Source organism: Pseudorca crassidens, chromosome 3 (genome assembly GCF_039906515.1).
Source record: "Pseudorca crassidens isolate mPseCra1 chromosome 3, mPseCra1.hap1, whole genome shotgun sequence".
Classification (NCBI taxonomy): Eukaryota; Metazoa; Chordata; class Mammalia; order Artiodactyla; family Delphinidae; genus Pseudorca; species Pseudorca crassidens.
This window is the reverse complement of record NC_090298.1, coordinates 148633633-148648724: the sequence shown is the minus strand read 5'-3', so window position 1 is coordinate 148648724 and position 15092 is coordinate 148633633. Positions and strand designations below refer to the sequence as shown.

The following is a 15092-nucleotide window of genomic DNA, read 5'->3' as shown; positions in this document are numbered from 1 at the left end:
ATTCTGACCTCTACAGCGAGAGCAGTGACAATGACACATGGAAGCTCATAAGAGCAGAACAAATACTCAGAATCTGTATTATTAAAATGCTTAATAAAATATTCACTTGACCACAAATAATTCAAGGTAAGTTTACTTAATCCAAAACATTTTGTGAACTGATACTTGCTCCAATCAGAATTTAACTGGATATTGTGATCGAATAGGAAAAAAAAATCTCAAAGAATAAACTCCGAAATGTTAACAGTGGTTACCACTGGAGGTGGGGGTGAGGCTGTGGTGGGAGGATTAAGGAGATTTTCATTGCTAAATCATATATATTTTTACTGTTCATATTTAACATTTGTCCTCTCAGGGGAGGACAAAAAAAGAAAGAGGGAATTCCCCGGCGGTCCAGTGGTTAGGACTCTGTGCTCTCACTGACAAGGGCCCGGGTTCAACCCCTGGTTGGGGAGCTACTACTAATATCCCACATGAGGCACGGCCAAAAAACAACAATAAAAAACAAAACAAACAAAAGAAAACAATTTAACAAAACAAACCCACTAAGTACACAAGCAGCCCCAGTATTTAATGAGCTCACAGACCTGATACTGCTCTCTCTTTTTCAGAACTGTGAGATTCTCATCGTAATGGGATGTCTGCCAGGTTACAAAAATGCCCACCCCCTAACTCAAACTGAAGTGAGGGAATCAATGTACTATTTACGTAAATCGCAGTTTTATACTTCACTTATAAAGTACCCGGCAAGGAACAATATATGAAACTGCATTTAAAAGCATGCTATTAAAATTCACAAAACTTTATTTTCATATCATACCTCATGCTCTAGAAACAATGCTTTCAGTTGACCTTTTGACCAGTAATCCAGTGCATATGCCAAAAGTTTCATCGAGAGAGTATTGACACGTAAAAAGTTTCCAACAAAGACAACTCTGTTTATTTTCTAAAAGAAAAGAACAAAGAAAATGACTTGAAAAAAGAATTATCAAGTAGATTTTACAATACAATACAGTTTATAAGATCTCTACTTACAAATATAAACAACTACTACCTTTTTTTAGTGCCTACTGCATTCCTGGTATATGCCTTCATAATCCTGAATATTTAAAAATTAGTTTAGGACATGTCACTACACTTGTCAAAACCCATAGAATGTACACTAAGAGTGACCCCAAATGTAAACTATGGACTCTGAGTGATGATGTGTCAATATAGGCTCATCGATTTTAACAAATGTACCAAACTGGTGCTGGATATTGACAGTAGGGGAGGCTGTGCGTCTAGGGGGTCAGTGAACTCTGTACCTTCCACTCAATTTTGCTGTGAACCTACAACTGCCCTAAAAAATAACGTCTAATTTAAAAAGAAAAGTTCTGGAAAGACCCTAGTTTAATGATTATAGATAGACTTATTTTTGAAAATGGCCAATAAGTAATACATTTAGCAAAGAAAGTAATTTGGAGAAATGTCACTGACGAGATAAAAGGAGACAAACCAAGGAAAAGTATTTTAAACGTGTTTAGGATTAAAAACAAGCTGTAAACTTGGTCAGCATTTTGCAGTTTATGCTCAGTAATGACACAGAAACCGTGGACTTTATCTATAGCACTGGAGAGCAAAACTGACTGCGATACTGGCATGCCCACCCAACCCCTAGGGCTTCCAGATGGAGGAACTAATATTTGTTTTGAATCTCCAAAAAACCTATTTCTACTCTCACAACAATGTAAGTACTTCTGAGTGTACATTTTTGCACACTGAGTTTGAATAGCGTAAATTATGGCCTTAATTACTGTTAAGTCAATTGGCCAGTGAAAATCTGGACCTACAGGGGTAACAAAAAAGATCCCAGATTACTGTCTGCCCCCTCAAAGTGATATATTTCCCAAACCTAGGTTAAAATGCCTGCTAGTGGCTCCCTCAACTAACTTACTACACTGTTATTAAGAAACTTAAAAGACAGTATTCTAATTTTGAATTTAGAGTAATTCAGAGGATTAATTCGAGTCTTTGCACAGTTGTTCTCTCTTCTGGAGCCTCCCTTTCCCCAAATATCTGCACCCATGATTCTCTCACCTCCATCAAATCTTTGCCTAAGAGTTACATTTTCAACAAAGCCTTCCTTTAACTACACCCAGTTACTCAGTAATTTGTCCTCTGCCACTCTCTGGTCTACTCTCAATTCTCTTTATCTTGTTTAATTTTCTCCTTTTTAAAAATAGCATTTATCACCTAATACGGAATAATTTACTTGTTTACTACAACACTAGAATGGCTGTAAGCTCCACAAAGTCAGGGATCTTTGTTTTCTTCACTAATTTATCTCAAGTGCTCAGAACAATACCTGGCACATGGTACTCTAAATATTTACTCAATGAATAAACGAATGAGTGAACAAATGAAGAATTCCTTTAAAAAGTAAAATTCCCAACACATTTATAAAGTATTTGATATTTATAAAAATTAAATGGGCAAATACCTCTATTACACAAAGGCAAAACTGTATATACAGTCTTCTTCAAATAAAAATAACCCAATTATGAGGTAAATCTAGCAGTACATGCTTTTTGTAAGTATACATCATTCAAATTTCATGTGAAGAACGGTCTCAGTGCCTTCATAGCCCTGTACAATGCTGCTTGATCCATATGCAACAAGGCAGCACTGTAAAGAAGCCGAGGGCAGTAAGAAAACTTCCAAGTACTTCACTAATCAAAGGTAACACTAGCAGGAAAAAAGTACCCACCCACTTTCAATAGTAAGTTACCTCAAAACGTCTTATTGTTTAGATAGAATTTTTGTTTCACAACTTAAAGATATTTAGGTTGTATATTTCTGAAAAGGTTTCTGGATAAATATGAAATGTAAATTATCTCTTTGTCCTATTTCCGGTTTGAATTATCTGCTACTTTCTTTAAAGGTAGTATCACAATTGGATAGGTAACATATATATTAATGAATCTTGGGATTTAATGGATTAAGAGATCTCGATCCTATGAGGCCTCCTTAAGGAATACGAAGAAGCCTGCTACACGTACATAAAACTCCAACTCACATTTTTCATATAATTAAACAATTTTTTTTACCTCATTAACAGCACACATTCGTGCCACAGAACCAATGTTATTGGTGATAGTAACTAATGTAGCTCTTGCTAGATCTTCTTTACTAACAGATTCTCGCTTCTCCTTATAAATCATATTCCCAAAACTGCAGAGAAATGAAAAACAAAATCAAATCTGCTGATAACAAACAACATTTCATACATTTTGAGAATACAGCCTACAGATAAATCTACACATGTATAAAATAAGGTATACATGTACAAGGTTACTTACTGACCCAATGAACTGCACGTAGGAAAATACTGGGAACACCCAAACATCTATCAAACTATGATACATTCATACAATGAAATACCATGAAGCTGTTAATAAAAAAAAAGGTGGGGGGAGAAAGGAAGGAGGGAGAGAGGGAGGAAAGGAAGGAAAAAGAGGAAGACAGAGGGTAGGGAGGGAAAGGATGAGGGAAGGAAGAGGGGAAAAAGGGGGGGGGCAGGCAAACAGACTAGGATATACTGCTGTTGTAGACTATACAGTCCTCCCTCTTATCCATGGGGGATTGGTTCCAGGACCTTCCTTGGACACCAAAATCTCTAGATGCTCAGGTCCCTTGTATAAAATGATGTAGTATTTGCATATAACCTAGGTATATACTTTAAAGCATCTCCAGATTACTTAATAACACTTAATACAATGTAAATACTATGTAAATAGTTGCCTGTGTGCAGCAAATTCAAGTTTTGCTTTTTGCAACTTTCTGGAATTATTTTTCCAAATATTTTCGATCCGAGGATGGTTGACTCTGTAGATGAGGAACCATGGATAAGGAGACCCGACTGTATACGGCATACTATATAATGGTATATAAATGTTACCTTCTAAAAGTTACCTTCTGTAAGGGGAGGATAAGGATATTTATTTGTATTTGTATAGAGAAACACTGGAAGGATACTCAAGAACTAATAAAAACAGTTTCCTATAGTGCATTCAGGGGAGACTTCTTGATGTATATTTAATTTTAAAACGACATCAATGTTCAAAACTTAGAACTAAACTGGGTAAGAGGAAGCCCCTTACAACTTCCTGATACACTGCTTTCTAAAAACTAAATACGCGGGCTTCCCTGGTGGCGCAGTGGTTGAGAGTCCGCCTGCCGATGCAGGGGACACGGGTTCGTGCCCCAGTCCGGGAACATCCCACATGCTGCAGAGCGGCTAGGCCCGTGAGCCATGGCCGCTGAGCCTGCGCGTCCGGAGCCTGTGCTCCAAAACAGGAGAGGCCACAACAGTGAGAGGCCCACGTACCGCAAGGAAAAAAAACCAAAAAACCAAAAACCTAAATAAGCAACTTTAATTACAATGTAAATGTTAAACTTACCTAGATGCTACAGCCCAACCAGGCAGACCAAATCTTTCATAATCTCCTCCGTAAATATCACGGACCAGCTTGTCAGCTTGGGTGCTGTCACCTTTGGATGCCATTTCAAGAGCCTCTTCAAAACTTTCACAGCCAGTCAATAAACTACATAAACCAAGAAAGGTACCCCCTCCAAGGCTAAAGAAAATAAAGAAACTTGGTAAGTTGCATTTACACACTGTATTCTTTCTCCAAAGTAAAAGGATGGAGCACTCATTTATTCAATGAACACATGGATAGATATTGCTAAACCTAAGAAAAACACATAGCAAAACCAAATTTGTCAGATCAAAGAATAAACCAAAGGAAAAAAATGTCGTCGTGTAAACAACAGACACAGAAGACCTTTTATATCTTCTAGTATCTTCACCTGATACCTTACACTTTGTAATTGCTAAAAATAAATGTTTTTGTGTGCATGAAAAAGGAGTGCTAAAAGTTAATACTGTACAAATTAAAAGGAGAAAAATTGTAATTCTAAATGGTTTCCAGGAAATAATTTTGTGAAAGGCCTATTTACTTAGCCTGATAAGGCTGAAATCAACCCAACGTGATACATTAACATTTACATGACTCCGATATGAATACAGTGAGGACATTTATGTCAGGCTGGTCATCATGTTAAAGACAGAAGTTAACTTGGTTCTATTATTCTTTTGGATATGCTCACAAAATGAAATTATGCCACTCTAGCCCCTAAAATCAAAACCTTTGCTCCCTAGTCTCACCTAAATTTCTAACAGGTTATATTCCTGAATCACTGTTGGAATTTAGTTAATAGACTGAATTTGTCTTTTTGAATTGATTGAAGTAGGCAGTACTTCCCTGTAATTCTTTGGCATAGAGAGTTTCAACGGAGGTAGACTTTTCAGCCACCACAGAAATAAAATACTAATTAAATTTAAGTATTATTAAAATAGGAGTATTACATTAAAATTAAAATGAGTTTTTTTCAGGACTTCCCTGGCAGTCCAATGGTTAAGAGTCTGTGCTCCCAACACAGGGAGCACAGGTTTGATCCCTGGTTTGGGAACTAAGATCCCATATGCTGCAGAGCATGGCCAGCGTTTTTTTCACAAATCAATCTAATTTAAAGCATCCTAAAATCTTTCTTCCTCAATTAAGTAAACAGAAGCCTCCAGCTTCCTTAAAAGGTGATAAAGGACATATTGGAATCATAAGGAAAAATTTTAAATCTCATTTCACATTCATATTCCAGGTATTAAAGAAAAGAGTTCATGTTAAATTCATCCTATATGAATTAATTACAATGTTGCCAAATACTCCACTTAAATGTGAATCAAATAAGAATGTTTCAAGCTTTAGGCTTAAATATATCTATATAAAAATGAGAAAAATGCTTTGGAAAATTAAAATGTTATTGGAATCATTCCAGCTAAAAATTCACTCTTTTCATTATGGAAATTTTGATGCCAAATGATGCTAACCAAATATAAACATTTAATGATTTTAGTTTGAGTCTACACACATGCCTTATAAAAAAGTATTATCTGCAACACTTTAACTTATACTTACACATCTACATTTTTAGCTGTTGCACAATACACATTAGATTTCACAATTTCTGTGTAGAAAACAATATGCATGCTGCCTTAAGAACAAAAAGGTTACTACCTTGTCCCAGTTACTCGTTTATAGTTGTCTTTGGAATGGACTGCTAAAATACTGACTCCTGAACCAATGTTTACTACCAGAAGTGGATAGGGATCATCCAGGTTGAAAGGCATCTTTTGGCATCTCTCAGGTTCTGAGGCATTAGCAAAATAATAGCACTCTGCTTGTCCATTGAAACTGACAGAATCTATATACAGCAAGCCCTTTACAAGGCAGTCAAGTTCATCCAGTTTGTGCAGGTGGAGGTTTCCAATCTGTAAAAAAAACACCAAAGCGAGTTTTATAAAGTGAACAAAGGAACGCATTCAAAATACTTGACTCGACTATACCATATAATTTCCATGTACTTTACAAAACTTCAAAATCATTTACAACCCACACGTTTTCACTTGTTTTCTTTTGTGTCAAAATCTCTTAGGGACTTCATTTAGTCCTGTGGTTCTCAGTGGTGGTGGTATTACTTCTAGAGGTGTTTTGGAAATCTGTGTGGACTTTTTAGTTTTCACAAAGATGGGGAGGAGGAGAGAATCAAACTAACATTTACTGGGCAGGGACTTGGGGTGCCAGACATCTGCAATGGGTGGGGCAGTTGTGAAAAAAAAAGAGTTAACCCTTCCCTGTATTACCTTTGAACATTACAACAGACATTTCTGTAGGCAGCAGTAGGAAAATTCATTTATAATTATCTGAGCCTATGTAAACAGGAAGTATTTTATCTATATGTGTATAGACACAAGGTATTCTTTTTTTTTTTTTTTTTTTGCGGTATGCGGGCCTCTCCCTGTTGTGGCCTCTCCCATTGCAGAGCACAGGCTTGGGACGTGCAGGCTCAGTGGCCATGGCTCACGGGCCCAGCCGCTCTGTGACATGTGGGATCTTCCCGGACCGGGGCACGAACCCGTGTCCCCTGCATCGGCAGGCGGACTCTCAACCACTGCGCCACCAGGGAAGCCCGACACAAGGTATTCTTTACGTGGTTTTAATACATACTAAATTTGCTAGGAACGCAACCACCACATAAAGTGAGGAAGTGTACTTTTTACTGTTTGGAACTTTACCTTGTGTTGTTTAGCATCTTCGAAAGTTATGTCACAACAGCAATACCACTTATGGTATTTGATTCTCCAATAAAACATACCTTATCAATCTTAGCATTTGTGGCTTTAGAAATTAAGTTCAATCTATGTACATACAAGCATCTAAATCTGACTACTTCATTATGCCCTCTTGTGTGATCATACCAGAGAATCTACCTACTAATATATAAATACCTTAACTTCCTGTCTTTATATTATAGTTTGGGTACTAATATGAAATTATTAAATTCATTTCAGGTTAGTAAAGAGTATATTATAAAATATTTACTATAAAAGATCTCAGCTTAGATAAGCTTTTCAATTCTCTAAGGACTTATTAGGTATCACTCCCCCTTGTGTTCCCATGGCATCTCTTTTCATAGCAATAGTATTAATTATAATGCATTGTACTTCTTAATTATAATGCACTGAACTTATAGTTCACTTAAATGTGTGGTCTAGGATACTGCACTCTTTGAGAGCGAAGTCTGTGTCTTATTCCTAGCTGACTTCTCAGTGCCTAGCACAATACCTAACACAAACTAAGTGTTCAAATATTAGCTTAATAAATGATTGAGCTCCAACAAAAACAAATATTATAAAACTTCGTCACTAGAAAATATCAATACTTCTTAAAAAAAACTTAGAACTCCGTAATTTGAATACCAGGGTCTCCAAACAATGGCCAGGTGAGAGCTGGCTTCAAGGACACTGCTTTTGGCAAACACTAAATATCACGCATCCAAAAAAACTGGATTCGAATTTATGGTCAGATTACTCAATAAACTGAATACAAATCAGTATTACTCATCATAAAAATTTTTAATAAAAACTACCCCAAATTACAAGGTATTCACTTCCGTGAGCCATATAAGTGATCGCTTATGTTCTAGATTTTCTTATGTGAATCTGAGAAACGAAATGGTCCACATGCATATTTTCAAGAAAAACAAATTTTAGTAAATCCAAGTATAAACTTTTTTTTTTTTTTTTTTTGCGGTTTGCAGGCCTCTCACTGTTGTGGCCTCTCCTGTTGCGGAGCACAGGCTCCGGACGCGCAGGCTCAGCGGCCATGGCTCACGGGCCTAGCCGCTCTGCGGCATGTGGGATCGCCCCGGACCGGGGCACGAACCCGGGTCCCCTGCATCAGCAGGCGGACTCCCAACCACTGCGCCACCAGGGAAGCCCTAAACTTTTAAATCTTTATTCTAATGGGAAGGACTGGACACTTGGCAAACCCCTACTAGCACAGAAATCGACGCTTACATAATCCGCCTGCCATATCCAAATGACCCCCTTCAAGACAGAAACATGGTAGGGTCAATGGTATAAAATCCAAGAAAAAAGGGCTAATAGGGACTTTCATTCAGGTGTCTATTAATCAAAAGATACAGGTTTCAGTTAGGGTTTGGGAAGATGGTGGCCTTAGGAGAGATGACTGGATAATACTCAAAAAAACAAGCAAACACAGGATAATAATAGTGAAAATATTTCAAGCCCCATTTATATCTGGCTTTGCACACTGCCAAATTCACTGAAGTCTGCTTTTACTGTAGCTTTGTAGCAGTTCCTAAACTTAGCAGGTTTTACTCCATATTATGTACGACAGGCCCAACTCTGGCTAGTTTTTACTCATTGTATAAAGGTGTTTAAATGCTCCAATCAAAAGTAAGTCATGAATACATACTTCCCCTGTATCAGCAGGGGGAACTAGTCTAAGGAACGTATCAGACAGAAAACGAGCCTCATACTTTAAAAACTGAAGAGAATGGGTACCGATTTTTGCCTGTGAGCGAAATACCTACTGTGCGAAAATCTTTTTCAAACTTGTAAGCACCACCTCCTGTAGCACATAGCACCGTGTGTAATGTTGAGAAGTTTTTATCTCTTCCCATTTGGATAAAAGTAGGCAGGTCCTGGGTTGGAAATCTGATAAAGTGCAAGTTCCCTCTCCGGCCAAAAAGCGTTAAATCTTTCAGTTCAAGGTGTACATCCCGAATACCAGTGGATCCATAGGCTACGTTAGAAGTCAGATATTTCCGGATACTTTTTAAGCTCTCAACTTCTTCTTGTTCTTCCTCTGCTGTGATATCGATAGGTTCAAAATATGAGAGCTTTACCAGAGTTCCCCCGATGTCCATGCCAAACCATGGGAAAGCTATGGATAAAAAATAAATAAAAATATATATCCTGATTTTAGAAATGCAAATTAGGACCTAGTTAATTAGCCACAAGCTTCATTTACCCTGAATCATGCATTCAGTCAATAATACTTTTGAGGTAAGACAAATCTATGTGAAACTCACCCTTTTCCCTTCAAAATGTTATTCTGTGTATTTTCTCAAAACCCATAACTCAGCATGCCTGCGGCTGGACCAGGGCCTTTTAATTCCTGGTCTGGTAGGCATTCCTTTTCATTTATTACATAGTTATCATGTGCCCCAGGAGATTAGGAAAAATTTGGACCAATTTGGTTTTAATAATAGGTCATCACCTACGGCTTGAAAATGTTTCTACGATTTTAATGTAATAAAATTGGCCTATAATCACTTCAAGTAACCCAAGGGAAAAGTACCTCCTTAAAAAGAACTTTTTTTCTTTGCTCATTAAACTTACTAGGCTTCTTTAGTGCATCTGGTTAATAAAATTAGCTGTTGATAACGCTGAAAGTAAATCTACTTGGAAACAGGCACATTTGGGGAGGTAGCATCATCTGGGTTTGGGACTTGGTGCTCTCTCACTAACTGGGCTATATGACATAGGAAAAGCCATTAACCTCTCAAATCTTAGTTTCCTTAAGGTCTGTTTCTATTCTCTGGGATCTTAATCATTATGATAGAGACTCAAAAATAATACTTAAGATACATAGATTACAAAATGCCTAACAACGTGTATTTAACAGTTTATTATGTATAAGTTGTCAAGGAAATTTAGTTCCCTTTGTTTCTTATATATTGATATTTTACTTATTTGATATGTGTGTACCATTAGAAACCGGAAACATACGATTCAACGAGAAAAGATTCGGTACATTTCTCTATACAGGCACAATGCTTTTGTCACCTATAGATTTGTATAAACAACTAAGATGCTGAAGAAACTAAATTTTCTCAATTTTGTTGGGCAGCTAGCAATGGAGGCCAGCTTAAATAAGTAAAACACTTTTATTGATATATATATTTTTTGGCCACGCCCCATGGCTTGTGGGATCTTAGTTCCCTGAACTAGCGCCCTGCGCCCTGGGAGTGAAAGCGGGGGCTGCAAGGGAATTCCCAGTAACACACTTTTAAAATAAAGGAGAGGCCATTCAAGACTCACCTCACATCCAGCCTGTTAGATACGTCTATGTCTGTTCTCTTAGGGGTATCTGCTCTTAAAGGAAGAGTAACTGGAGATGCTATATTGCAGACCATGAACGTCTTGGTTACCTTAATATCCAAACTAGAACATTATAGGTCCCTTCTTTTGCATAGAGATCCTTTCAACTCAGCAGAGTTCTGGAATTCATTTCCTTATGCCAGAGAAATAATCACCATTCAAAAAGTATGGGGGAGGCAACAAGAACACAGAAGACACGTATTCTTAATTACGATCCACTCCTTTGATGTAGCAAGTGATCTAATTTCCAGTGCATTAAAGCAAATACTTATGCTTGTTATTTTGTCACTAACTAAAATGAGAAGGGGAGGGGGCACAAAACTCAAACTTTATTGATTTGTGATGAAAGTACAAAGTTATTAAGGACAACCAGAGGCCCACTAATACTTCCATGAGGTAAGAAAAATACCACTTTCCAAAGAAATCAGGCAAATATCTAAATCTGTAGCTTTGCTGCTTCTGGCCAAGGGACAGGTTAAAAGTAGGTCACCAGTGCGTAAGCATCCTACTTCTTGCATACAGCCTAAACATTTCTCATTCTCTCGAGAATAAAACTCTCCACTGTCGAGGTGAAAAAAATGAACCAAAAATACATTTAAAGAACAAAACATACCTTCCATAAATATAAATAAGTACTTTGATGATGGCAAATAAACATTACCTTCTACAGACTTTTGAGCGTTTCCTAGAATCTCTCATGATGTTTACGTGGCCTTCCAAAAAAATAGTAGCTCCTATTCTATTTCTCACCCGAGCCTAAGAGAACTGCCATTAGTTCCCCATAAGTAACAAAAATATCCAGAACCAGCATAAGCAGAGTGCTACCAAGAAATTATCTTTCCTACCAGGTAGATTAGGTATGCAAAAGGAGAAACCCACATGCCTGATCACCTCTTTAGCCACAAGGGCAGACTGCTAATTTCTAACAAACTGCATTATAAAAGTTTGGTGTCTTGTTAAGTGTTGGTAAGAGGCAGCGGAGAAGCTTTAAGGAGCTATTTAATTGCTATTGGCCCCATGCAGATTTTAGCCCAAAGGGATCCTATGCCAAACTAGAATTTAATTGTTCTGGAGCAGAAAGAGAAACCAAATGCTGAAAATGTTCAGAAGCATTGGTGGATTATTTTAAGGAACAGAATTCTAAAATGAGCACGTGCAATGGTCAATTCCAGATACTGTTCAAGTTCCCGAATAAAAGACAGTTCACTCTTCCCAATAATCATTCCGAATAAAAATGTTGTTTTAAAACAGAGTAAGAAAATAAACCATACTCACACCTTCAGTATTATAATTCCTCAGAAGAGCTTCAGAAGACTTTTCCCCCCTTTGGTAAATTAGTTACATCTAAGAGAATATTAGAAACTATCACCTCCAACTGCACCTTACTATCCACTGGAAGTGATCATTCTTAAGTAATGACTCAATTTACAAACAGTTATATAGAAGCAAACGGCACACATATGCTACATACCTCTCTCTGGTCTTGACAAAAACTTCACATACCTTACTGCTTGGGTTAGCAAAGCAGACACCCAAACCTACACTGCACCAAATGAATAAATATATATATGTATATTAAAAAAATCTTTTATTACCACTCTATTAATCATGTTACATGCTCTACAGGTAAGCAAAACAGAGGCTGACCCTTACCTTAAAAAATCACGTCAGTTGAGGTACAGAGGAACACCACTGCTTAGATTTTTACTATTATTTAAGTAGCGTGAAAAACACAAGTAAAGGTAATGCAAACATTGCCACTGTTTGGGTTCTAGAAAAAAATTTTTCATTAGATTGTTTGACTTCATTCTTCTCCTGGAGTTGAATTAACACATAATTTCAAATGCTCATCTTTTAGTTATACAATTTAGAGGGTGAAACCAATTCCTTTTCTTATTTTCTGGTTAAATACAGGCATTTGGTTTACAGGCTGGTATATACTAGTGATGTATCAAAAAGCAATGTTTTCTAACACTTGGGTGAGTAACTGTAAGAAAATGTGTGAAGCCAAAGTCACTTGTTTAACTAGTATGAGATACAGTTTTTAGTTACTAGTGCTGCTCTAAGGATTAAATGACGCAATGCATGTAAAAGATAGTGCTTACATACAAAGTGCTCACTAAATTTATGATTATAAAAAAAGAAACCCTATGCAAGAACTCAAAAACAAGTGTGTCTTTAGCTAAACTGAGTGGTTTGAAACATCAGAAATAATACTTTCCAGATATATATATATATTTCCATGACAGTTCATAGTTGAAATTCTTTCCCACATGCAAAAGAACAAGATGTTCTTTATTTTTACTATAAAGAGCTGAGTAGACAGTAAAGTCATCTTTTACATATAGGAAACTGGAAATGTTATTTCAGACTTCTAAATCATATTAACTGACTGGTTTTTCAGCATAACTCTTTTAACATTAATGGTCTCACAGTGTACCACAATATATTAATAAACAAATTACTTCTAAAAAATAGATGTTCTTTTACTTCTCAACCTAAAGTTTATTTTATAAACTCTTAATTATCATCTTTACTAGATATGAAACACCTTTGCCAGAGATGGTATTCACACCTGATTATAAGTTTGCCCAAATCTAAGTAATCAAATCGCTGTCAAGGCAAAAATAAAATAATAACATAAGGGTCAGAATATGAGCTTGTCATAGTTAAACTCATTTTACTAAATGGAAATTCTAACACAAGCAGAGAAAACCTATGTGTTGAGGGAAGATGTCCAACTGTTCTACATTACTGCATCTGTTCAAGATTCATTTAATTCAGCAAATGTACAGTAAAATAGTAGTATTTCTATATTACTCTCTCATTTTAAGACTTCACATCAGTATTTCATAGACTCCTGAACGAGAACTCTTTAGCTATTGTGTTTTTTTTTTTAAATCATTGTTTAAAAAAATGTTTTAACTGGCAGATAAAACTACCAGATAAGAAAGGTTTGTGCTTCTCTAAGTATTTAGACTACGCCCTACAGGTGCAAAAGAAAGAACACAGGACTATGAGTCAGGTGACTTAGGGCCCTGAACCTCAGTTAGCAGAGTTGTAAAAGGTGTACAAGGTGTACAAGTTGTACAAGATGCAGCCTTGTAAAAGTTACTCTGGGGCTCAGTAAGTTCAGTTTTCCTCAGCAGTAAAATGAGAACCAAATTATCTCACATTTAAATAACAATTAACCGTTTCTGGAGTGCTTTGGTATGTTGCCTCTCCGTGGAGGTTTTCAAGACCGGACGGACGGGCGGGAAAAGACAGTATCAGTGCTCCCGTTCTATAGCAAGAGATTTCCTAGAACTGTTGGGAGGATCACACAACGCTGCAAAATGGCAAAACACCAATACAATTCTAAGACAGAAGCATGCATCCCGCATTCCTAGTCGCTCTGGAAGAATGAACTTCAAGTATGACAATCACAACGGCTGAGTGATTAAATAAGCTATTCACAGGAGTAAAAGGTTTTAAAAAGGCTAAAAATAAAAGGAAGCAAATAAAAGTTGATCTACTCTCTTTCAGTATGGAAAGTTTTTTTTTTTTATAAGTATAGGTTATATATAGTCGTAGAAAAATCTCTACGGGTAGTCACCAAAAGATTAATAGTGGTTAGCTCTGAGTGGCGGGAATACGGATGACTTTGATCTTTTTATCTCTGTTTTTAAAAAAACAAACATGAACTAGTTGTTATTCTAAACAAGTCACGGCACTTACCCACCGGTAGGTTACACGCCGTGTTTAAAAGCTCTAATTATAACAGAGACAAATCCCAGGAACCCACCGGGATTTCAAGGACACAAGCAGAAAGCTCAGAAATCAGTTTAAAAAAATTTAAAAAAAAAAAAGTGGTAAATGTCCCCGCGCAACTTGACATCTGTGACAACCCATTTTCAACTTGATTTCAGAGGAAGCTGGTAACTCTGGTCTTGCCTGCCAAACCCCAGAACAAAAATTCCCCCTTGCACCTCCCAGCTTTCGAGGAGGAAAGGCTAGGGGGCGGCAAGCGTTCGTCAACCGAGCGTAGGGGGATGGGAGGGAGCCTCGAACTGGGTGCTGCAAAGGTCCCTCCGCCCCCATCCCGTGCTGGGCGACGGCTGGGAGCGACCGGCTTCGAAGCAGGCCACCACAAGGGGCTTCCCGACGTGGCCCAACTTGCTCTCCCAACCCGACGAGCCCAAGCCCCCATCTTACAGGGTTTCTTGGCATCCTTGATCTTCATGGCGTCGGCCTGAGGGGCGAGAGGCAGCCTCGGGTACGGCGCGCAGAGGGTTGCGGCGGAGACTCCGGAGGTAGCTGGGCCGCGCGGGGAGGCCCGGCCGGTTCCTCCCCTCGGGCCGGGCGGGCCGGGCCAAGGGCGGGGCGGGGGCGCCTGAGATTAGGCCCCGGCCCAGGGGGCGGCCCCCCCAACCCCCGCGAGGGGCGGCCGGGACCGAGCGAGCAGGGGAAGGCCGCCGGCCTCGCCGCTCCGGGGCCCCCCGCCGCCGCTCCAAACAAAAGGCCCCGGTCCCCCGAGCCGCCG

At 38.2% G+C, this 15092-nt stretch overlaps 1 protein-coding gene across 2 annotated transcripts in view; it reads right to left on the bottom strand.

Annotated features, from left to right (window-relative positions):
• Nucleotides 1-15092, bottom strand: part of PANK3 (pantothenate kinase 3) — a 21791-nt gene extending 6699 nt beyond the window's left edge. The window contains exons 1-6 of one of the 2 annotated variants that reach the window (XM_067732894.1): nucleotides 14765-15092; nucleotides 8998-9350; nucleotides 6117-6370; nucleotides 4443-4619; nucleotides 3090-3213; nucleotides 821-946 (exon numbers count right to left, since the gene is read on the bottom strand). In XM_067732894.1, the coding sequence (XP_067588995.1) occupies nucleotides 821-946; nucleotides 3090-3213; nucleotides 4443-4619; nucleotides 6117-6370; nucleotides 8998-9350; nucleotides 14765-14792 (1062 nt within the window). In that variant the 5' untranslated portion in view covers nucleotides 14793-15092. Of the gene's footprint in view, nucleotides 1-820; nucleotides 947-3089; nucleotides 3214-4442; nucleotides 4620-6116; nucleotides 6371-8997; nucleotides 9351-10510; nucleotides 14714-14764 lie in introns of those variants that run through there. The other variant, XM_067732895.1, reaches the window with a different exon arrangement.